The following is a 26437-nucleotide window of genomic DNA, read 5'->3' as shown; positions in this document are numbered from 1 at the left end:
AATTAAACCATGCGGTTGAGATGTTTAGAGAGAAAAAAGCTTATAACAAGCTTGTGAAAATAATTTTCTAAGTAAAAGTGCTTTAAAAGCCTATTTGCAGAAAAGCTTCCGAAGAAGCATGTGAAAACAAGTTTCTATAAAAAAAGTTCTTTTTGAAAGCCTATTTCTAGAAAATAAATTACTGTTATGATTTTTATAATAATATGTAATTTATTATTGTATTTCTTGGTAATAAGTTTTTCGCTAGTTTTTTAAGATTATGTACTACGGGAACTAGATACTAGCTACAGAGCAAGTACACAGTACACACTATGTTAAACGTCAAAAGTCGCAAATAGATTCTTATTTCAGAAGCACAAAGTCCTCATTAAAATGCCATAGTGTGAGCCCATCAAATAGCTGTAACAACAAGCCCCCACAAAGCAACCCAATCCTTCACTAATAACAACATCAAACAATTTGTCACTAATGAAATCACGGCTCGTTTTCTAATTCCTTTAATTACATGTTTCATTAGTCATGCCACATTCCAAAACCATCATAACTAAACACTTTAAAGCCACCCTATTTTAAGAGTCTTAAAGCTTAAAATTAAATAGACGAAAGATCAAGATAAAGTGGTAAATCCTAGAGAAGTGCCTGTAAATGGTCGAGAGGTGAGGCAACTCGATTTGAGCTGTTGAATCGATTTGACTCGCATGTCCAGACGCATCGATCGGGGACATTGATGATGTAATCGACTATCTTGAGCCTAATCGTAATCGTTTTTAATCGATGTTCGATAGATGTCCAGTTGCTTGCTATTCAAATGAGATTGCAATTTTCTTATTATCATTACGTTTATGTTGGTAATTTATAAAACTAACATTCTAAAACGTATTGTGTTCTTAATTAATTAACAAAATTCAGTCTATCATTACCCGACTGCGCCAGGAGGGTTATTAAGTCCGTAAAAAATTGTATTTGGGTTAGAAATTCAGTTCGAGTTGTGGATAGTTTTACACCATAACGGAAAAGGATAGAGATTTGTAATGACCCGATTTGATACGCGGACTATAGTCCGAAATGATGACACACGCATTACGCCCCACGCCCTGCCCATTTCTAATCTGTCAAGCGCGAAGCGTACGCGCCGGTTTTGCGCAAACACTGTTAAGCCTTGTTCGCACTGGTCGAGTAAGTAATTTAGTCGAGTGGCGAGTAATTTAGTAACTAAACGTGACCGAACACCAAATTTTTTTTCAAGTTAGATCCATTTAATCGTGAAAATCCAATTTGTTCTATTTAGAGAGCGAGTAGCACACCCCACCACGCATCTCAGCTCACTCGTTCATCAACTAAACAAGCCCGAACCGGGCGGTTTTCAGCTAAATGACATCCACTGCCCACATCCAGGCACTTCGACCTTCACTATTTCGTCNAGATCGTTGGTCCACCTAGTGGGAGGCCTGCCTCGACCAAAATGCGAACGGTTTTTTGGTCAGTAGCGATTAGTTTAGTTACTAAAGGCGAGTTACTCTACTAAATTAGTACTAGTGCGAACAAGGCTTAGCTGCGCCGGCGCACGTGGTAAGCCGAGCTTAGCACACTTTCGGCCGCGCAGGATTATGACAATTTGCCGCTTGTTTTATGCTTCCACTCAAAGAGCTTAGAATTAAGCATGTATGAAAAGTCAATAGTTACTTTGTATGATGTATTTGGCTCGGCTATTTTGTAATCATTTTGCATACCGTTTTAGAATCTGCTTAATCCCTGTATGGATAACCACTGATTCAGAATGGAGTCTGCTTTAAGGATTAGCTGATTTGTTACAAAGCAAATATTGCTGGTTTGAAAAAATAAATTGTACCTACGTTACTTCGACTGTGACTTTCGTTAGTCGGTTACAAAAATTTCATCACTTCTCCCATTAGTTTTAGATACTGAATGGTTAAGTCGAAGAAATGAGAGGAAAGCTCTACTTTATCAATGACTATCAAATAACGGCACCATTGACAAAAAATCACAAGTCGCTATCGCATCGTTACGTCGATCCTCAATGATAAATGTTCGCCATTAGCGATGCTATCTGTCGTTCGCACGCGACGCTCTACTATTTACGTCCAGATAATAGTAAAAGACAGCTGCTCTAATAAATCTATTATTGTTTACGACCAATGGCGCTTCAAATTATATTTGATTTATAGCGCGGTTTATTATTTTTATTGGTTTGCTTTACAGTTTTGAGTAGATGTCTGCGATTTGATGTCGTGAAAATAATTGATTACTATTGATTAATATTCATTTTGTGACGGGAAAATCAAATAGAATAGGTAGCATTCGTTATAAGTTTACTCTAGGTTACGTTCATGCTTACAATACGAGTACAACTATGCATCACGTTATTTCCTAAACTATATTAAGATCTTCAAGTTTATGAATCTAGATGCAATAATACTTATGAGGATTTAGCCTACAGTCCCCGCGCATTCTTATTTCTTAGTCGCCAAATTACTGAAAGAGTGGGAGTGGTTCTATTCCAACAACAACAATAGGTTCATGTAAATGTGTTAGAGATAGTGAACAATTGAACATCCTAGTGCCCACGAGAGTCTGTAACTCGATAGGGTTAAGTTCAAGCTCGCCGGAGCGGGCAAATCGGCCTCATTATAATGTTTTTTCATCGCCTTTATTACCGCCGTAACTGGACCACTTTGCGGACCCGTTTAATGAAAACAAAACAGGTTCTCGTTGAAAAATGTCCGCACATGCACTTCAATTAGTAAGAAATGAGATGCGAGTAGAATTTGTACAGGAAATTATTAAAATATTTCCGAAATTGCCGATGCAATGGTGCTGGAAAAGTTCGCTTCATAAATACGCGAGACATTTTTATGACTTGTTCGTTATCGAGCGTAGGATTGGCTTGAATGAACGACTTTCTTCACAAGGTTGTAAAATAAGTTTACATTTTGAAGTTATTCCTTTCATCATATTGTGAGATTCATGTATGGTAGAGACAATGCCAGCAATGTCCCAACTCCTAATCAAACAATCACAATCCATGTAGATAGAGATTTTTCAAATTGCAAGTCCTATCAGATTTGGGAATTGAACAAAATGATCCCCATGACTCGAGTTTTTTAAGTAGGTAATATACATTGAATCCACACCAAAATTAATACTTATAATCATTGATCAAAGTTCCAAGGCATCTGCTGTGGACTAATTTTACTAAAATGACTAAGAACGTGAAACATATGCAGATTGTGCAATGGTAGTTGGAAGGCAAAATGTAGTAAGATACAAAGTTGCAGGCCTCCTCCAATATTAATTATCTCTTACTTATCATTTCATAACATCAGTCTGAAATACCTCGGAACCGTAATTTTTATCAAGTAAATAGTCTGTTTACAATTTCCCCGATCATAAAGCATTAATCAAGTCCCGGCTGCCATATTTACGGCGCTATAATGATCCAATTTACTACTGTCTTATAAGAATGTATATTTAGCTGCTTCCTAAATATACACGATTAGGAGAAAATAAACAACTGCCTGCGACTGTTACCTAAATCGAAGGATGAACTGCAGAAGAAATATTACTCGTAAATAGGGATGTGGGCTACTATTACTGCATATTTTAAATGAGGCTGGCGGCTGCAGATTTTAAATGATTTTACTCTGAAAGTACTTAGCGGTTAGCGTTTTACAAGAGTGTTTTATTGTAATCTCCCGCCGTTAGATGGTGCTGTCTGTGCTTTACATCGCAGTGGCGTGTTATATCATGGGCATGTATATCGATCACTGTTCATTTTTTATAGGATGTATTGATTTCCTACGAAATGTTTTCGGTGCAGTATTACTCTCAAATTGATACCTGTACGTACTCGTTTGCGCTACAATGTATCGCGTGTTCTGATTGTTCCCGTTTGTGAACAAGCCTCGACCAAGCCCACTTTACTTTATTTTGATTCGAATTACCGTAATGGGAATTCAATCAATTACCGATTCTCTCGAATACCACACGCGTTATTAGCGGTCGAATTTCATATTCGCCACGGGTTCCGTCCATTACGGTAATAGCCGGTATTACTGAGCCAAAATCGTCTGACAACCATGACCTTNTGACCTTTAGGGTCATGGAATTAGTACTTTGCTAGGGCTACCCTGTTATTTTGTAGAGCCGTCTTGTTTCACAATAACTTCGGTCTTACCTTATAAAATATACCTCAAGAAAGAATCTACCCAGTCTTGTTGTGAAATTAAATATGTTTCCTAACTAATACTCTACCTCTACACTGGCAACTTCTAGCAGGTAAGAAAAGGTTTGCAGCCTTATAATTACGAAGCAGTTGCATTATCTATTGAGGATTGGCTGGAACCTGCATCTCATCAACAGATCAGTGGAAACGATAACTACCAGATAATAAATCACCGTTAAGTGCCTCAGACACCACATAAATTACTGCTCACAATTAGTGGCAGCCCTTAAATAAAGCAGTGTTAGCGGAACTTAGCCCACGCATGTCGGATGCGGCGCTGTTACCGCTAGCATTAGGCGAGCCCTAGCTAATGCTAAGGCAATCATTTTGTCAAATCCAAAATGGAAGTAGAGACAGTAGTCTTCGTGTAGATCAGTGGTTCTTAACCTTTAAGTCATGAGGGACCATTTTACCAAATTTCTGTCTTGTCAGGGACCACCTCATAATCATAATCGGTCAAAAGTAAACCAGTTTGACTGCAAAAATCAGTTAAAAGTGGTTTTGACTATGGCGTGCAAGTGCACATCGTGAACCACTTGGAATGCCTCCAGGGACCACCAGTGGTCCGCGGACCACCGGTTAAGAACCACTGGTGTATATGGTAGACACATATCATTTGGGCCGGTCCAGTAAACCCTCAGAAGCACAGAATCTAATTTCTAAATTGTCAGAGTCAAGTCAGTCAGCATCAGCCATTTTGCTTAGTAGTTTACATACAAGACTTAACACCAATTGCAGACTGCAGTGGTAGGTTTAAATCTTGCCGTGGGCTTATGTCAATATTGCCAATAAACGTGAACATACTTTATCATGGAAGTTAATGTATTCGTACGTAGATTCATGTTTGCTCAAGATAAGTGTTTTCATATGTTTTAAAGTCATAGTAGTATCTACTTAATTTGGGGTTAGGATTACTTAGGATTACATATTCTTTGACCCAATATTGAATTTAGATATTTTTTATGCATTACCCATTTTGGGTGAGTTGGAGGCTAAGACGGGACTATTCCTACTTCTCGTTCCCACCACTGCAACTCCTATGTAACCAGGATCTACAGTCTACAGCTTGACCGCCATAAAAACCCAACCAATGAAGGTCACTTTTGTCCCGGGGGAAAATTAAAGAGTTGGAGGCTACCGACCCTGTTTGCTTTGTGCCAATATTGTGGGCGTTGATGTGCCTTTGACGATGACTCATTACGGGCCAATAATTAATAACAATCCTGCCCTCGGAGTTTGATGAATTAACTGAGATTTGAGCGCTATAGTGGTGGGGCCGGCGGAACCGGTTTGTGGGAGTAAGTAAGCCACGTTTATTCTATCTACATATACTGTCTATTATATTATCTATCTATAGTGATATTGGCCGATATGAATGGTCATTTTATTCTCATTCTATTTGCTTCTTGTGAACTTTCGCGCTGCAAGATTTTATCAAAGTAAGCCCTTCAATTTGGTTACTTCTTGTAAACTTTCACGTTACAAGATTCTATCAAAATAAGCCCGTTAATTTGGAACAGTAGTTGCGAGCACAGTTACTGAGCTGAAAAGGTCGCAGGTTTCTTAAATCAAAGTAGAAAAATCATGACCATAAACTACTGCATTATACAAAAAACATTCTTTTAAAAATGTAATAAAAATTAAAATAAACTAGTATAATAATTACGAACCACTGAGAATAAATTAACACATCAATCAGCCATAGAAAGCGGTTGTAATTATGTCTTAACGTAACCAACCCGAGAGCAACTTAACATAAAATAGGAGGACAGAGATGTACAGATTCCCCCGGGAATCAATTAACAAGCTGTACTTAGGCAATTAATAGTATCGGCCGCAACACCTGACGACGTAGACGTAGGACGGAGTCAAACGAACGCAGATTAATTCGCGACAGACATGCGAGTTTAGATACAGTCGGACTTAGAATTATCAATAGAATTTATTAGAGGCTATGTAGGTAACGGGAGATATGAGGAAAAAAAGATAGAAGTTGGTGGATGCAGACTTAATGCAGATGGCGTTTAGGAACCTGAAGTTGTTGCTAAATAGACAGATGATTATTGTGATTAAAGATGTATTGGTGACGCTAGTAGGTAGTCTTAATTTAGTCGTGTTGTAATATTTAAGTACACTAAGGCTGAGTTGCACCACCTCATTTTGACCGTAACTTTAACGATAACCGGTGTTCTTTGTGTGGAGTTTGACAGATTTTTGACGTTTGTCAAAGTTAAAGTAAGATGGTGCAACCCAGCCTAAATGATTAGGAAGTTAAAAAAAAGTTTCTAAAATACGGGTAAGTATAAGTGCAGAAGATTCAAATGCCTAGGAGATTTAATTACAAAATTGAAAGGAGACAAGCTAATCAAAAAAGTCGCTATAATAATCATACACGTAAATAAACAAAAAATATCAGAAAGGAAGAAGTAACATCCCCCAACAATGGCAGAGCAAACAGTTATTATAATCGTAGCAAGAGATTTATGTCACTGCGGAAAATTAGAAGCAATTCAAGTTAAAAATTGGGTCCGAGTGTACACGCACGGCGGTTCAATCCTATTCATTAGGCCGAATCAATTATGCGCTGGAGCTGGAGCTGACCGGCAGTCTATTAGCAGATACACGCTGCGGGGGACGAGCGCACCTGGTCAGGACATGTCATTGCGGATAAACAAACATCGGGATCTGGACATCTTATATTTAGTAAATCTTTAGGTTTATAAACATTATAGGCTGGTGCAAATTGGACTAAGATAACTCGATTTTTTTTTATAAATAAGCATGTCTACCTCCGAAAAACAAGTAACTTAATTATTATGTAAAAAATAGAATACAATACGGCATTGACTAAGGCTTTTATCTCTTAAGATTTTGTAATGGCTTTTGAGTATTTCATTATTGTTTTCTCATTTTCATAAACTTTTGATCTACAACCATTAAATGTGTATAAATAAACAGCAGCTAGGCATCTAATCCACCTTGAATCACACTTCGTCGCCATCGGCGATCATTCCTCCAGGATAAGGAGGGGTTTCGCAGGGCTCCGTAATAGGACCGCTGATTTACGAAGTTGCTTGACACAACCGTTAATTATTATTGATTGTAACTCGTTACGCGGATCGAGAATGCAAACAAACTGTAGCAATCATACTAACAATCCGCTTAAAGCAAAGGAAAGCGTAAACTTAATTTATAATACAAAACAATATAATTAAATAAAATATAATGAAAATTAATTTTGAGACAGTAGCTTGATGATCTTAGATAATAATGTATTAATACAAGAGACATGAATTATGAAGTGGTAGTACGTAGTGGTACGTTAAAATAGCCCCGTAAAACAAGGCAAGGTATACCTGCGGGTTATGATGAATTTCAATCTATGCATCATTTTGGATCCAACTGTCCCATAAACCAGCCAAGAACATAAACCTGACCGCACACTAACCCACATGAAGCAGCCATCAAAAGCAGCCACAAAATTAAATGATTACTAGAGGCGGCCGCAAGTTTTTGACAAAGTTTATAAGTTCGGAAGCGATCACTTGAACACGTAAAAATATAGTTTATGACTGGGGCGGCCACCATTTTGCTGTGGCAACCACTAGTGGCCTAACATGTGGTGTTATTAATGACACAGTTGAGGCTAATAAGCGAGCTATCTCCGCACTTATTGCGACGGCAAAAAGGTTAATTCGCCATAATTATCGCAATCAAATTCCGGACACAGTCGGCAATCCGCGGCATCCGCCTACAGTTAGCTTAACCACCGACACACGCCAAATAAGAGAGCTACCTTATCAATACAGACGTTGTGTTATGGTCATGAAAGGTAATGATTCCAGCAAAAAGCTCTACAAACCGAATGATGACCATTCAAAAATGGGACAAAATAAAGTTTACTAACGTAACAAAAAACATGTTTTTAGTTGTACAAATGTACAATTTGTGAAATATCTAATAATAACTTTTGTGCAACATGGTGGAAAACCTTGTCCAGCAGTGGACGTCATTTGGCTGAAACGAACGAACTTGTGTAACGTGATCAATGTCTCAATCGCAATCGGAGAAAATAAATTAAACATCCTTTTAAAAATAACATTTCTAAATAATGACAAAATTTTACAAAGCTTTTGAAGGAAAAATAAAGTTCATGACATTGCGCAATGCGCATAGGTATTTTGGAAAGTAGCTCAAAAAATTTCAACGCGTGAACGTGCAGGTAATTCGATAAGTGATCTGACTGTTCTGGTTGAACAGAGCCACTGGTTAAATTGCAGATAGGTACCGATCCTGTCCCCGCTGCATTCCAAGTTCCGACTCTTCGAGCCATGACTCCAGCTGACCTAAAGACACAATTGCTGGACGTGGATATTGATTGCCAATCGAGTGGATTAAACGCAATTTATTGCGGCTTATTCCTCATTCAGCCGATGTTTATGACGGTGATTTTGTAATCACTAATATTACAACATGAGCAATCGATTTTAATTCTAGATGTTATTTTAAAGTGAAGATATTTATCTAAGTTCCGTCATAAAAACACTTGGAGAATAAATATTAGTATATCGCCAACTTGAGAAATGTTAGAATACAATTATTTTCAAAATTGTATTTTACCTTTATTTGATTTATATTTGTGATACAAGGAAACAAATGTCATTCTTCAGAGTCTTATCTGCCCCTAAATTAGAGGAACAGTTAAGGCGTGAAGTCTTAACAGACAGAAGAGTTGCTTTCGGATTCAAAATATTAGTATAGTAGAGAGTAGAAATTTCAACAACATCAAATGGCGTAACATTGATTTGCTAAATAGGCTGCAGATGTTCGTACTGGTTCTTCCACGTATGGTTGGCCAACACTTCTTTGTCATCACACAACAGTGATTTGTTAACATCACATACAATGTAGCTCGTCAAAGCAGCGCGCAAGAGGTTAAGCAAGATTAGCCCGAGCAAATGGAATGCAAAGGGCACTAGTCGAAATAACTAGATAACGGCAATAATTTTGATAATTTTGCTAAGTGTAAATTATTTCCAAGTAGCGACTTTATTATAAAATTAATATTCTAATACAATAATTGCGTATCTAACATTAGTGGTTTATGGGCCAGCGATGTCAAATGCAGGAATTCAGCTTACCTAACCTTAATGGGTTACTATCTATAATTTACTTCTAAATTAGCAGTAGGCTGATGTAGCAATCTAAATTCGATTAGTTTCTATCAACTTGTAAACATCATTGGATATACTAAAAGTGGTGTAGCTACTAGATGGCTAAAATTGATCTCTCAGATTAACACTTCGAAATGGCAGCAGAGCAATTACAAAATAATTGCTGCCTGGCCGCTTGGCGTCGGAAACATTCATTTTTCTCGGCCTCTTTGATACTGGAACTAAATCCTTCGTATTCTGTGCGATGCCCACTCGAGGCATGACGTCACGAACTATCGGGTACAGAGCATCGATTTGTTCCGATCTCGGCACGAATCGGGCGCATTCAAACAATCGCGGCGTGTAAAATCAACGACTAACAAGACCGATTTAATTTGAGTCCTGCGGCCGTCGACCCGGCGGAGGTGGTCCTGTCAAAACGGACTTTTTACCCGCTATCTCTACGATCGCTTTGTTGTGTAATTACCAGAAGAGAAATTACCGAAAGCTGAATCCCCGACCCGCGGGTCACGGTTCACCGGCGAGCCTGAATGAGTCTTTAGTCAGGACACCGGTTGATTTACGAGACTTTGATTGAGACACCGACATCACTGTGCGTTACTATTCAACGGGCACTATTGTTGCTTGATGAATCGTGAAACAAAACGATTGATGGATAGCTTCGGGGCTGCGATGTCTGTGAGGCTCTAAGCGAGTAACAGCGACATGAATGAATCGTGCGGTGGCATGATGTATCGAGCGGTTTGCCATCGATTTGCGGATTGAGACAATGCACCAGGCGTTTGATAGATCGCTCCCGCTGAGCAATTTCTCGGGTCAGAGTGACAGGGCCGGTCGCACCGGTTCCCTCTCCGTAAATACACTGCCAGTGATTGATAAACACAGCCGCTTGATTGAGACCTTAATCCGGCCCGTGATTACGGTGTTATCGAGTTGCGGTAACATGATGACAATATTATGCAGCGCGCCATTAGAGAGTCTAGATTACCATTTGATATTGAAATAAAAGATGCAAATTGCGCACGTGATTATACCTCCTCGAATTGGAAGCTACCGGTGTGTGGTGTAATTTCACGACGGTCATTACCGAGACGCTCGCCGGCGGTATTGTCTGTTCGAGTATTTGCATCCAGCTAAGAGATTGATCGTCTCATTTGTATGATTGATAGGTCCAAGTGTAGAACATGTGTGGTACCTATTTCAAGTATCTCCACGAGTTATGTGATTCGAATACGAAACAATGATTGGGAATTCACTGCGATGTTGGGAATATGTGATAGGCGTTCTGCAGCTGCGAAGTCTGCTAGAAACAATGAGTCATTTGTTATCTAGAATCCGTTCTAGAAACCCAAATCGGGCAACTTAGTGTTTATCAGCGGTCTCGGTCATGAATGGATGGATATTTGGCAACGATGCAAACGGTCGTCGACCGCGATAACCTGTGCCGGCGCGCGGAAGTACCGGCCCCGATCTTAAAGGTCACGATCTGGATTTTGGACGGGGAGCGGGACCGATCTGACAATCCCAATCCCAACTAATATTATAAATGCGAAAGTAACTCTGTCTGTCTGTCTGTCTGTCTGTCTGTCTGTCTGTCTGTCTGTTACGCTTTCCCGCTTAAACCTCGCAACCGATTTTGATGAAATTTGGCATAGAGATAGTTTGAGTCCCGGGAAAGAACATAGGATAGTTTTTATCCCGGTTTTTGAAACAGGGACGCGCGCGATAAAGTTTTTCTGTGACAGACAAAATTCCACGCGGGCGAAGCCGCGGGCGGAAAGCTAGTGTGCTATAATTTTCTCGTAATTTGCATAAAATTGGAATCGGGACCGGTCACCGGTGTTTATTCATGAGCCAATGATTGACTGCTAATAAGAATTTTGATGGATGGGTATTACATGTGAGTTTCAAATAAATAAATTTAAATATATTTAACGATATCCAGAGTGGTATGCGCGTGACAGACCAGTCTGGTCATTGACTTTTAAACGTAAACGTGCAAATAAACAAACTGCAACATCTGCAGCCTTACAAGAAGGCTTTGTAAAGATCGTTAATCAAGTCTTTGGTGATATTTTTAAGTAGATGTTAATAAGTCGTATCTAAATAAATAAACAATAGAATCACCTACTGATGTTGGTAATTTAATAAAATTGATAATAAATCATGTGAACCCTGTCACGAACAAGGAAAGAACACTATCGAAACTCCACGTACCGTATTTGAGTCCGTACCAAGTTTTGTGATACGGTTGGTATCTTCTAATCGAGGGTGGCGGCCTAGGTCTCCTCTGCGTGGCGCACGCTGGAGCGCAGCACAGAAGATAGTACCTCTTGTCTCTGATCTTCTCTGCTGCCTTGAGCCGTTCCCGGGCGATCCTCCCGGCACAGCGGCGGGGACCGGAGCCCGCCATGGTGACGGCCACCACGGCCATAGCCACCACCAGCACGCACCAATGCATCACTGGTACTCGCACCATTCACCTCTTACCCATCTTATCTAGTCACTTCAGTTTCCTCATGGACATCTTTATAGTCATCAATCGGTGGCGTTCCATCATTAGGAGCAGCACTTATTTTTACTTTATCTCAGTTTGCACTTCTATTTTCAATATGCTGTAGATTTATGGGCACTATCACTGTAATTAGGATCCAAGCGCTGGGAATAATCTTGGGTCCGTTAGTTTTGAATGGGTTTTCTCGCGATTTGCAAAACTACATAGTAAAATGTTAATAGCTCCTTTTAGGAATTGTAGGAATATTTGTACGTAAATCCACAATGTTACTAGTCAATAATACATATTATGAGTAATCTAGTAATATTATGCTCAGTAATAACAGTCATTACAGCAATTTCACTTATACTAGCAGCTTCGTAAACAAACAAATTCGGAAAACAATTTCGCACATCACTTTCACATTTGGCATGACAGAAACTCCTTATGAACTGTCCATCCAAGTCCTGTGTCTCACTCCAGGGGTCCTCATGAGCAGGGGAGAGCCTCCGAAGGCTTCGATTCGATCGTGCGAAGGACTGTGGAGCGCGACGCGTGCACGCGGGCCGGCCAGTCTGAGGCGACTATTCGCGCCGCAGGTTCGGACTAGGGGACTGGCCTGATTCGTTCCTGGGACGATAAGATGCCGCTTGTTGAAACGGAATAAATGGACCAGCACTTCTTAGAAGACTTCCGACGGAACTTTATTAGATCATCGTGACCTGATTTTGAGATATCTTCACAACAGTATCCTTTTGTGTCAGTTATGAATTACAAGGCCACTTCTAAACAAGTTTTCTTAACCGAAACATTGTTGATTCAATGTATTTTTTTTAGATTCCCGTGTGTACCAAAATAAATATGACTCTCTGAATCTTCAACGAGTACGAGTAGTCAATTGCATCATTGGGATTGGGCTACGTTTTGCGACGTCGTGTTTTTGAATCCATTCACCCCAAAAACGAGATAATAGCTCAAGCGACACGACAGCTAGCCTCAGGTAGACTCAACATCGTATGGAATACCTATATCTCATCTTCTATCATAACCGAGTAGCTTAGAGTATTTTTGCAGGTTCGGGCTCTGTTTGGTATGATACTGTGTACTGGGGTTTGGCTCAAGCGTCATCTTACCGGCTGCGCACCGGCACGCGAGTCCACTAATTAGGACCGGAGCGGATCTAGCGATCGCCGCTGATAACAGATGATAAAAACGCGCGGGTGGTCGCCGTGTGTCACCATCACATCACACACTCTTTATGTCCCTACGCATAAGGTCGGGAATTGAGATGCCACGTTCACAGATCGCGCAGATTTAAGTATGATGAACATTGTCGAGATTTCTGTACGGTACTTTTTTATGGCGTCGGAAAACTGAAATTATTCAAACTGTGAAAAAAAGGGATGAATATTGCTCAGTCACAAACGTTTTTACGTTTTTATCTATGTTGGGAATATTGGGATATTCAAAATAGTGAACATTTTGGAATATTTTCATATGGTAGGCAATTTAAATTATGTTTCCTCTCGCTCTAAATCAAATGAAGCATATTTAATCACGAATATTGCTTTGTATACAAAAGCTCGCAAACGCTATTATAACTGTACTTTTGTTTTGTAAAGAAACCAGCGGGAGTCGGTGTAGATTTCAAATCAAAATATTATTGAACAATTTATTGTTGAAAAAGCATGCAAGCTTTCATAACTGTAAAAGATTATTCTTTATCGCTTGTTGAATTAAATATTATTGTACGAGAAAGCAATTTATAATACTAGACTAAACTCTACTTACTAGAAATTAGATATAGAAATCTACAAGCTTTAAAACCATTCGACCAGATTAAAAATCTTATAGACAAAGAAAGTCGCGAGAAAAACTTATATTATATGCAAAGCTCTTCATGTCCCGCAGTAGTAACTCGAGCAGGTTCCGCGAAACCTGACGCCACTTTCATCATTATGCCGTTAGATTTAAAGGCCATAATTCTGAGCACCTGTTCCTCGTAATAGTCACCGTGAACGTTGTTTCCATGTTCAGATCTGTTAATATCTCTTGCTGATTGTGCATTTATATCAAGGTTTTCTATTTCTTCATTTGCTTCGAATATGAAATCTATTTCTTGATCGGGAAGGTTCTTATCATTTTATTATTCGAAATGTGATATTAAATCATTATTGATATTTACTTTTTCATCAACATTTGACTCTGTTTCTTACAGTGTAGGGTTTATTCCAGCTTGCTCTTGTCTCGGGAGTGGCAAAGCATGAATGTCATCGGGATGACATAAAGGTTGTATTTGATAAATGATAAGGTCTGGACCGCAATTACCTGTCTCCAGATCTAAGATATGATTAAGTGGAATATGCATATCTTGATTTCTATCAGTCTAATGTGGAAGTGTTATCTTTCAAGTTATAATCTTTGCACTTAAGGTGTTTACATAATTTGTCATGCATTCGATATTCGGAAAACAGGTTTTATCTTGTATAAATTATTTTCTTATCGTTTTTATTATCATGTCATTAGCCTTAGTAGGGAGGAAACTTAATGACAATTGAGTATGTTAATGTTTTGGCAAAGATAAGGAATTAAATTTTTGCATCCCATTTTAAGTTGCAATGGTGTTGTCACGGTAAATATTTTCGCTCAAGCATCGATATTTTTTTCTGCATCGTCTATGAATATTTCTCATACAGAGACTGTACCGACAGCCGTGCCGACTGCGTGACCTTTGGCGCACATATTTCAATTAAAAATGTTTTAACTATGCAGGATGTTAAACTTTTGAAAAAACATTTAGAAAATGCAAAAGGGATAGCTGTGTCAGTTCGGCAAAAACAGAAGCTGCTCCTATTAGAGCCAGCAGCGGAACTACTAACAAGCGTGCATGCGCCAGAGTCGCGGACATGTAGATCTGGCGATAGGGATGGGAACATGGAGAGAAGCAGTTTGGACATTCATGGTTTTGCTGAAAATAAGATTGAAAAGGACGCGGCAGAAACGCTAGAACAAAATTGATAATCATAATAAACATTCTACAGCAAATCAGGTCATTTTTGTTGCAAAATATCACTACAAGGTAGCAGAAACGCACTGGATGCAGGCCGGTACCAACCGGCCTTTGTAGAAAGCATTGGGGGAGGCCTATGTTCAGCAGTGGACGTCCTATGGCTGAAATAATGATGACGATCACTACACCTAGGTACGTGATTTGAGATAGTTTTTAGATTGATGTGAGATCATCCGTACGTTTGCACTTTTATAAAAAGTGAATCCAATAAGTACTAAAGGTAGGGACACTATTTACAAAACCACGTGCCATATGCGTGCCATGTCATAAGTATTTATATGAAGCACGTTACGGCCCGCGCCTATCCAAACTAAAACGAATATTTTTTAACGATAAGAACACAATTCGTAACAATTGAGGGATCAATCTGTTTGGATTAGGTACATGATATATTGAATCCTTTGAATTAGTTTCACCAACCTACACAATTTATCAGGAAAATTGAAACAAAGAAGACATTAATAACCAACATTAGATCTGCGAATGGACAGTTCGCCATCAATCATCAGTAGCGAAATAATTATTTGTGGGAGCGATCAGTCTACGATGAGCATATTTTAGTTATTTAACGTTATTATGTTTGTAATGATGATTGGGCACTAATTTGGATCGGCAATTTGTTGTAAACTACGATATTAGCAATCAGTTTCAAGTTCCAAAGATGCCGGCCATTCATAATGGTTAATAGTAACGGTAAGTAGTAGATGAAAATGTGATTCAATAAACTCGCGTAGAGACTTAGATAGAAATACAGTCTCCTTAATAAACTCAAAGTATGATTTTGTGTTCCTTACGTTCAACTAATTATTCAGTCTTACATGGCCACCAATAAAGAGTTTAAAGAGTATCCATCTTTAGGTACTTGTATCTAGCTATCATTATATGTATATTTAGGACACATTTATAACAGCTCATAAAGTCTAAAGATATTGGTTTGTAGTTATACAAAAGGCTTATCATAGCTTTGTACTTGCTGAAAAGTCTTATCACTTTATTTCTTTACATTCTGTTGATAATTTTTAATCATATACGTTTAATGGTAATTATTGCAACTTTATGAAAACATAAGTAAAGATTTCAGAGGTCAGCGATCAATGTCAGCAGGGCACATCACTACGGGTCGTGACGGGCAAGCGCCTCGGAAACAATGACTCAGCCAGCGTGCTTGAGTTATTATGAAGACGTGGAAACAGCCGGTATGTTGTATGTTGGTATTACTTAATTCATTGTTATCATCTAAAAAGTAAGCTTAACGTTTACATGATGTAAAAGTTACTGACAAAGGTATTGCCGATTAATCTGTGTACAGCTCATTTGACTAACACATTGTACGATTCAAATCCAATACCACTGGGTTTGTAGTAATTTCTGCGAATACCAAGATTTGTATTTTCTCTTTGGCAAGTGGGCGTGTGATATTTGTATCACCGCGGAAATTGGCCCGTGTTTCATACATAATATCCATGTAAATGCTTAAAACAAGAAATCCGATAATAAACATTTATAAAAGGAAGGATTAGGGCACGGTATTAGGGTATAAAAATACAAGTACCAACATCTCCCACGTATAACTAAGAATTCTTAAACCTAAACACTCGTAAGATCGCAAATTGTAGGTAGTTACTGTTATGGTTGTGATATTTTTTTGATTAAAAAAAATGTAACTATTATTAAATCAGCGGGCACTAATGAGGGTTTTCGCGATTGAAAAATCCGCCAGATGGCAATACGTAGACGCGAGGTCCAAATGCTGCATGATTGGTGGATTTTGACATATCTGTCAATGTCATGCCAAAAGTAACCAATCATGCAGCATTTGGACCTCGCGTCTACGTATTGCCATCTGCCGGATTTTTCAATCGCGAAAACCCTCATTAGTGTCGCATTGAGTGTAAATACGATTAAACGTTTCCATTGTATAGCTCAAAAGATGCGAATGTAGGCGATTTTGAATTTCTCGAAACGTTTTTTCGGAGTAGACCCCCAGCGTCGATTGGGGGCAGCAAGATCTAGCTGCGCCAGTTAAGGCTGCAGGAATATAGAGTAGCTTTATGGACGAATCAATTTGTGGAGATCTTATTCTGCCGAGAAAGTAACATACTTAAATGGAACCGCTCATTCGTGATGCAAAGGGGAATTTAAACGAACATATTTCGACAGTGAGACTAGAGGCAAAATTCTCGACATTTGTGTGTCTAAATCGATACTACTCTTCTAGATACCTCTTTTGAAGGATTCGAATCGAAAATAGTGCGAAACCTCTCTAACAATAGTAGCTAAGTCAATGTAAAGATTAATACGAGTAAGGAAGTCATTCTCTTTTCACCAATTTTGAACTATCAAGAGTCATAAGGGGGATGATGATCCATCTTTAGAACAAGCTTGCTTGGTGTTCCTACCTCTTATTGTATCTCTTTCATCAGTAATCTTTAATTAAGCTTATCGTATTTAAAAATAAATTACATCTTAAGATAATTGAGCCTCGTTATTAGAGGTTTCATTTTAGCGATTCTGCGGGCTATGTCAGTCACTCTGGTTCTCCTACGGATCTCCTCATTTCTGATTCGATCACAGGATCGGTCTTCGTGGAAATCCTTGGGGGAGGCCTTTGTCCAGCAGTGGACGTCTTTCGGCTGAAACGAACGAACGAACGAATACTCTTTAACACAATCACATTCAATGTTAAAACGAAACGCCCCACACGATTGGCCCATGTCCTCAAAGTGCCAGACAGTGCGTCGCGAGCACTTGTCGCGGCAGACGACGCGGCGCATGCCACTCCTGCGCACTACTAATAATAACAACAGTCATCGAGACTATGTAGAGACACAATCAAAGTCTGTAGACTATTTTAGCATGAAAAGGGGAGGAGCGATAAATTAGGTTTGCTATTGAACACTTGATTCAGAGCTTTATTGCGGATAATATGTAATAATATTTTTACCCTTTAAAAGTTAGGTTACGATTTTGAGTAATACCTTTGTCTATAGGATAGAATCTTTAACAGAAAATGACCAACAAGGTAACGTAGTTCTTTTACAAAACATAATAGCTACCTACTTACTCCTATCTTACAAAAATGTGGAACAATTAGTTACTACTTAATTCGTACATTCGTAAGTTCTTTACAGAAAAGGTTCCTAAAATATCGGAGTTTCTCCAACTTTAAAAAATAATGTTTGTTATTAAATCCCATATTTATAAACCATGGAGTGTTTTACTATTGGTTTAGAAACTTCATCGCTGAAACGCAATCCTAACGTCAACAATGCAGGCTCCATATTTAGGCGAAAATCAAACAAGCCCAAACAACCTGAGACTAAACACGCGAGCGATGCAATAACTACTGCAGCTGCACTTCATGCTTGTATTCATAAACGCATCTCATATGTTGATAGGTCTGAACAATTTAAGTTACTAGTATAAATGTTTTATTTCTTGAAATATGGTACAGTGACAATTCAAATACAAAATAACTCTAAAAATGACAAGTCCTGATTGTTCTTAGTTCTTAATTCGATATGATATTCAACTGGTGCATAGGTAAGCAATCAAATTACTAATTAATTGTGAACATTTTGTGCATAATTTTATGTGTTATTATTGGTTTGATCTCATCGCTTCCACATAAGTAACTTCACAAATAGATATGTAGGTAGTAGTCTTTTAACGTAGTCCTCAAGGATCATAAATGATCCTAAAGGATTGACGAGTTATTCCATGTTCAATCATAGGTACTTTTCCAGATTTGTACAATAGCTTTTATGAATTCAAGCAAACGAAGCCAGTCTTGCTTTTACGATTTTATTACTAACTTATTTCCGTCAAAAATATACATTGTATTATTAACAGATACGTCATTATTAAGACTGACTTGTATTGGCTGAAATATATTTAGATATCAAGTGGTTTATGAATACGGTCGCATTAGAAGTTTCATCACGCACGCGTATCGCTGCCCTCTGGCCGCGAGCGACGTAAAAGGGCTATTAATATTTCGCTATAACGTTTGTAGTAACCGACAGGTTCAAGGAACGACTTGAACAACAATCAATTTTGGTTCAATCTACTTGCAGGCAATAATTTTAGTTTAATTCTGAATCCTGTATTTCAGAAACTAGGACTTAGGTGATTATTGCCAGATTTCCCAAACTTTTCAATCAAATAATAATAATAATAATAATAAAATGTTTTATTTGACAAAAAGGGCGACATCACATTAAAATTTACACAAATTACAAAAAGAAAAACATTGTGCCCTGCTGTCAAATAGGGGCCCGCTCAGCATTAATCGGGGCACGCCATGGGAATGCCTCGACACTGATTTTCAGCGGGTCCCTTGACGTTGCTGCGCCCAACCGCCGAAGGAGAAGCACTCCGTAAAGTGCCTGTCCGTCGGCGGGAACACGCAAATAGGAGGGCAGCAAAGGGGGCATACAGGCAGTCAATATTAATGAACATAATATAAAACAACACAAAATTAAAAAAATAATAACAATTAATCTTACCAGCACTAAAGCTGAGATAAAAATATACGATAATAATAAATATAATTATTATTTAGACAGCTATAACCACAGTTTTTCTGTCCTGTACTTATCTGAAACTTAGTTGTTACTACTTAGCTGAAACCTAGAAAAAAGCTCTTAAAACTAATCTTTAGTTAGGTACTCAAAGTCCCACATTCGATTGCCGATCGTCTTAAAACATTGTCTTGTTGATAAATCAACAATGTTACTGATAAGATGGTCCAAAAAGACGTAAAAGGTAAAAAGAAACAAAAACTTTCAAGTAACAAGACGAACCTAGCATCGTTTGTGTTTTGTGTATTTTTCATGCGAACCTTTGAAGCGAGGTGTGAGGTTCGTTCGGCCCACCGCGCACCAGGCTTATTTGCTTTATTGCTGTTCAGAATAAACACACATCGTATCGGTTCGGTACACCGGCGGACAAAGAAAATGGCACGTTTGAAACAATGTTTTCAGTGTATTTATGTATTATGTGCGTGAAATACTCTTAATACAAATCAATAAGAAAATTATTTGACATATTAAAATAAATTTCCATAACGACCGGTCCTGCGCTGCCCAGGAGGGCTGCCCAGTTGGCTGAAACGATGATGATGACGATTAAAATAAATATGTAAATCTTCTACTAGTACAAGTAGGTACTTATATTTAAAACCAATACAAAATCTATACTAATATTATAAATGCGACAGTAACTCTGTCTGTCTGTCTCTCTTTCACGCCTAAACCACTGAACCGATTTTAATGAAATTTGGCATAGAGATAGTTTGAGTCCCGGGAAAGGACATAGCATAGTTTTTATCCCGGTTTTTGAAACAGGAACGCGCGTGATAATGTTTTCCTGTGACAGACAAAATTCCACGCGAGCGAAGCCGCGGGCGGACGACTAGGAGGTAATAAATGCTCAGTCGATAGCACACAAAACTATACAGTTTCCTTGCAAAATAGAGACAAAACCGCATAAGATGTCGCTTTTGTCAAAAAAATGAAGTACTCAGTATCTTAACTAAGAAGCACATATTCTATCAATCAGGAATGTGCTTTATATTATTGAAGTTTAACTATTTCCATGGCCAGCAGTGCACACGATCCCGGGCGGCGCGGGCGCAGCGTGATTCAGCGCCACCTACTGTGTAAACCTCGCCTAGTTTCCGCGTTGCTGATGAGTAATTGCCTCCTGACAAGCCTCTATGTCTATGGGGTAAACACGCCATTGTAGCCGACCCAGTTATGAACTGTAAACTATTGCTACGCGGTTGATCGATTCTTATTTTTCAAATTCAATGTATTCGAGTACGTTTTATAAGGGTTCCCTAGGTATTCGGATAGATAATTATCTAGTATTTTTTGAACTGTCGGCGAATTAAGACTGAAAAGCAATCTTTGAGTGAAAGCTATACCTCGTAAACAAGAGCTGCTACGAGAAAATGGACGGCAGATTCAGAATCAGCGACGTCAAATTAACCTAAACATCAAGTAATGAAAGTCAATCATCAGCCAAAAGTAGCAATTCTGTTGTGCAGTGTAATTAGATACCTAGAACACACTTTTTGTACACCACACAAGACTGAAAAAATAAAGAGACAATACAATTTAGACGGTCTTATTTCTATAAAGCGATTTCTTCCAGACAACGATGGACCGTTTATTAGGATACCCAAGTAAACATTATAACATTGATACACAGTACCAGTGAGCTAAGCTTGTTAGAAGCTTTTGTACTCAGAAGCTATAAAAGCTCGTCGCTCTATTATTGTCTCATTGAATTGACTGTCTTGTAGTTGAAACACAAAAGACAATTTCAATGTTAATCAACAACCAGCGTCGCTACATTGTTACGCCACTGTACTACGAAACGGCAGAATCAGCATACGAACTAGTTCCAGCACTTCTACCTAGATGGATTACTAGAAAAACACATTACCGTCTTTGCATAATACCCGTTGATTGCCACCTTCGCGATAATCCCTATTACGGGCGAATCCGGACGTGACGTCATAATACGTTCGCCCTCTATGATTTGTTTCCTCAAGCTAATGCGTGACAAAGTGGCGCAAACATCGCAAGCGCACACATATCCTGTTTTCTTCAACGGAGAATTATTTTGTTAGTGAGAAATCGTCGATGTACGTCGAGATATGCGCTTGTAGCCGCAGGCGCACGCCGCTGCGGTGGGTCGGTCAAATTAAGGGCCATCGCACATTACGCAAATTGCGAGGCACAAGGCCCGGACCAGTCGCCACAGCCCTAGGTAAGAGACGCTACATGCATGTTTACCAAGATTTACTTACACTAGCAAATTGCAGGATAAACGTTAGCTTACATAGCTTTGGTTGCTTTTATGATTTTCCCGTGTTTGCGTTTTATTTTTAGCCACATTTCTCCTAAGGTTGGAAGTGAGCAAAAAAGAAGTAAGAGTCGATGGTAACTGTAATATTAAGTTTGAGAAGGAGGAAGTACCTATAGTCTAGGGACAGTGATCTAATCAGGGGTTCAAGTTAAATAACGTCTTATATTTGTTATAAATAGCGTCTCTGCAATAAAAACATGATAAAAATTGCTAGTACTTATGCACAAGAATAAAATAATGCACGTTGTTAAATTTTCCAGGAAAAGCCTTTTCTGACGCCCAAGGCTAAGTCACTGAAATAATGACATCAAAACACAAATGTGCACGAGTCCTGAAAACAACCCTGTATCAAAACACAAAACCACAAAAAGCTCCATCTATCGTCAACTTATCACACTAGCTACTCACCCAAGCAGCCCGTGACGTCGAGCCCGTAGTGGTGGTCGAGGCACACGTCGCAAGATGGCGGCGCGGCGCCGGGCGCGCACACGCACTTGCCCGTCAGCGCGTCGCAGCGGTTGTTGCGAGCTGCGGTGCCGCAGCGGCAGAGCGGGCAGCCTTGCTCGACTCCTGGGGAAGGAGATGCTTGTAAGCCTCGGGTTTTACAAAAGAAATATACCTTTTCTCCTCCTTGTTCTCTAAGCCTAGTTTTAGCTCCGCACGACCAATCTGTATGAACTACTAGGGAGCGTTTTAGAGTAATGCGGTCCGGAGGAATCGCTCCGCTCCCAAGCAGTTGATACAAATCGTAATCGGCTGTGCGGAGCGATCCGCACTGACAGTCCGCGTGACACTAAAACCAGCCTAACTGGTCTTATGGGACATTTATTTGCTACCTCTGCAACTAGTGAGGGTTGAGTAGTCCCGGGGATAGCTAACTATCTTGAAACCCACAACGAATTTAATCAGAAAAATATAGGAAGAGGTCGTCAATCACTTGCTATGTTACTCGATTTTACGTTAGCCTCCTATAGCTCCTTCATTAATGTATTGTAGCCTTAAATTTCAATTACGACTTCAACAGTTTCTTTATGCCACTATGTGGACCTTCATTTCCATCATGGATTTTTATTTTCTTATAGAACAAAATAGACATAGAATTTCATAGAACGCACTTAAATCCCAGTAGCAAGCACCTAGTGGGAAAGGTCTGGCCATATCTGACAAAGCTATAGAATAGAATAGACAAAGCAAGCTGCTAAAACTGATAATAAATTAAAGCTACTTTGAGTAAGTTGAAATTTTGATGATATTACCACAGAATAATAATAAGTACCTACTACGTACAGAAGTTTTACTTCGCGAAGGTATTTGAAAAAATGTATGCTCAATGTCATTAACAATATGGTNGGTCGGACACTAGTTTCGATTGGTATGGAGTTTGTTTAATAATCAAACCGATGAAATATTGGAAAATAAAACTTTTTTTAATGATTAATTAATCATATCCTGGACTGAAATTTATTTGGCAACCCTTAAGCAATATAATTATTGACATGTTAAATTGAATATAAAATATGTTTCATCAAATAAGCATCTCGGTGAAGGTCCTTGTATAGCGGGATCTTAGACTATATGAAAATATCTCATACAGAGACTGTACCGACAGCCGTGCCGACAGCGTGACCTTTGGCGCACATATTTCAATTTTCACTTTCAAGTGTTTAAAAATGTTTTAACTATGCAGGATGTTAAACTTTTGAAAAAACATTTAGAAAATGCAAAAGGGATAGCTGTGTCGGTTCGGCAAAAACAGAAGCTGCTCCTATTAGAGCCAGCAGCGGAACTACTAACAAGCGTGCATGCGCCGAAGTCGCGGACATGTAGATCTGGCGATAGGGATGGGAACATGGAGAGACGTAATTTGGACATTCATGGTTTTCCTGAAAATAAGATTGAAAAGGACGCGGCAGAAACGCTAGAACAGAATTGATAGTCAATCATAGTAAAACCCATACTAAAGGTGAACATTATTTAGGTACAACACGTGTCATGTGCACTCGTGCAGGCCATGATGTGACATAATTGTATGAGACATGAATCGACCCGCGCCTATACAAACTAAAACCAATATTCTTTTAACGATACGAACACAATTTCGTGTCAGTTGACGACAATAGATTTGGATTACAAGTAAGATATTGAGTCCTTTGAATTAGTTTCACCAAGCTACACAATAATCAGGAAAATTGAAACAAAGAAGACATTAATAACCAACATTAGATCTGCGAATGGACAGTTCGCCATCAATCATCAGTTGCGAAATAATTATTTGTGGGAGCGATCAGTCTACGATGAGAATATTTTAGTTATTAACGTTATTATGTTTGTAATGATGATTGGACACTAATTTGGATCGGCAATTTGTTGTAAACTACGATATTAGCAATCGGCTTCAAGTTCCAAAGATGCCGGCTATTCATGTAACGGTAGTAGATGGAAATGTGATTCAATAAACTCGCGTAGAGACTTAGATAGAGCACAAATAGTCTCCTTAATAAACTCAAAAGATAATAAGAATATGATTTTCTGTACCTTGCGTTCAGCTGATTTCTCCACAGTCTTATTTCAACCACAGGTTTGTAGTAAAAAACTAAGCCTGTCATAACTTTTGACTTGCTGAAAGTCTTATCACTTTATTTCTTTTCATCCTGCTGCTATTATTTCTTAGGATGCATTATACGTTTAAAAGTATTTAGGACCTATTATTGCTTTAAAACAGGGTTACTTAGTAAAGTTTTCAGAGGTCATCGGTCAATGTCAGCAGTCGGGTCGGGCACAACACTACGGGTCGTGACGGGCAAGCGCCTCGGAAACAATGACTCAGCCAGCGTGCTTGAGTTATTATGAAGACGTGGAAACAGACGGTATGTTGTATGTTGCTATTACTTGATTCATTGTTAACATCTAAAAAGTAAGTTTAACGTTTACATAATGTAAAAGTCATTGCAAAGGTTTCAAAATAAATTAAGATTATATTTTGATAGCTCATGTTAAGTTTTAAATTTGAATGAAAGGAGTACTTACTCATAAAATATTCTTAGAAAGAATACATACTGACAAAAGTAATGTCGATATATCTGTGTAGAGCTCATTTGACTAACACATTGTATGATTCAAATCCAATACCACTGGGTTTGTAGTAGAGATGAAACGGATATCCGGTAACTATCCGGTAGGCCGGATATCCGGCCTTAATTTACTATCCGGCCGGATACCGGATAGTAACTCACTATCCGGCCGGATACCGGATATTAAAAAACTACGAAAATGTCCTATTAATAAAATGAAATACATTAATCTTTGAGGTAAATATCAATAAAATGGCTTATAATAATGACGGCTTTTATTTAAAGTCCAAAAAGTTGCAAAAAAGCCATATTAAGGCCTTTAAAAAAACAACTTTTTCTGAGCTATTCACTCTAATGATGAATACATAAATAATAAATATCTGTTAATGTCGAAATATTGCCAAATAAAATAGGCGATTTTTTTTCACTGAGTCTGATGACATGATGCAGTTCAGTCAGATTACGCAGCAAGTAACCTAATTTAATTTTTGCTATTCAATCACACACTCACGATGGCAACCGAAATCGCCCGAATTGATCTGCCCCCTAGACCAGTGGCAAAATCTGACATTCTGTTCGGACGGATTCGATTTTCGAAAAGTGTGACTAGTCTAGTCGACTAATAGACGTTCAAAGCATCTGTGCGGCGCTAAACTCGTCACGACATGCAACAAGACAATGGGCCAACTATCCGGCCGCCGGATATCCGGCTATCCGGCCTAGCAGCTGGCCGGATATCCGGTATCCGGTATCCGGCCAAACAACTATCCGTTTCATCTCTAGTTTGTAGTAATTTCTGCGAGTACCAAGATTTGTATTTTCTCTTTAGCAAGTGGGCGTGTGATATTTGTATCACCGCGGAAATTGGCCCGTGTTTCATACATATCCATGTAAAAGCTTTAAACAAGAAATCCGATAATATTTATAAAAGCATTAGGGTATAAAACATACAAGTCTTAAACCTAAACACTCGTAAGATCGCAAATTGTAGGTACTGTTATGGTTGTGACAATTTTTTGATTAACAAAATGAAACTTTTATTAAATCAGCGGGCACGAATATTAGTGTGGCATTGAGTGCAAATACGATTAAACGTTTCTATTTTATAGCTCAAAAGATGCGGATGTAGGCGATTTTGAATTTCTCGAAACGTTTTTTCGGAGTGGACCCCCGGCGACGATTGAGGGCAGCGAGATCTAACTGCGCCAGTTAAGGCTGCAGGAATATAGAGTAGCTTTATGGACGAATCAATTTGTGGAGATGTTATTCTGCCGAGAAAGTAACATACTTAAATGGAACCGCTCATTCGTGATGCAAAGAGGAATTTAAACGAACATATCGACAGTGAGACTATAGGCAAAATTCTCGACATTTGTGTGTCTAAATCGATACTACTCTTTTAGATCCCTCTTTTGAAGGATTCGAATCGAAAATAGTGCGAAACCTCTCTAACAATAGTAGCTAAGTCAATGTAAAGATTAATACGAGTAAGGAAGTCATTCTCTT

At 38.7% G+C, this 26437-nt stretch overlaps 1 protein-coding gene across 1 annotated transcript in view; it reads right to left on the bottom strand.

Annotated features, from left to right (window-relative positions):
- The window catches only part of LOC114354400 (laminin subunit alpha-1-like), a 108049-nt gene that overhangs the window by 66103 nt on the left and 15509 nt on the right, over positions 1-26437 (bottom strand). Inside the window, exon 10 of the mRNA XM_028306770.1 lies at positions 22269-22430. Coding sequence (XP_028162571.1) covers positions 22269-22430 — 162 coding nt within the window. The remainder of the gene's footprint in view (positions 1-22268; positions 22431-26437) is intronic.

The sequence above is a fragment of the Ostrinia furnacalis genome, unplaced genomic scaffold (genome assembly GCF_004193835.3).
Source record: "Ostrinia furnacalis isolate ACB-3 unplaced genomic scaffold, ASM419383v2 OfSCF2049, whole genome shotgun sequence".
Classification (NCBI taxonomy): Eukaryota; Metazoa; Arthropoda; class Insecta; order Lepidoptera; family Crambidae; genus Ostrinia; species Ostrinia furnacalis.
Note: the sequence above shows the minus strand (reverse complement) of the source record. Positions and strands in the feature narration are given on the sequence as shown.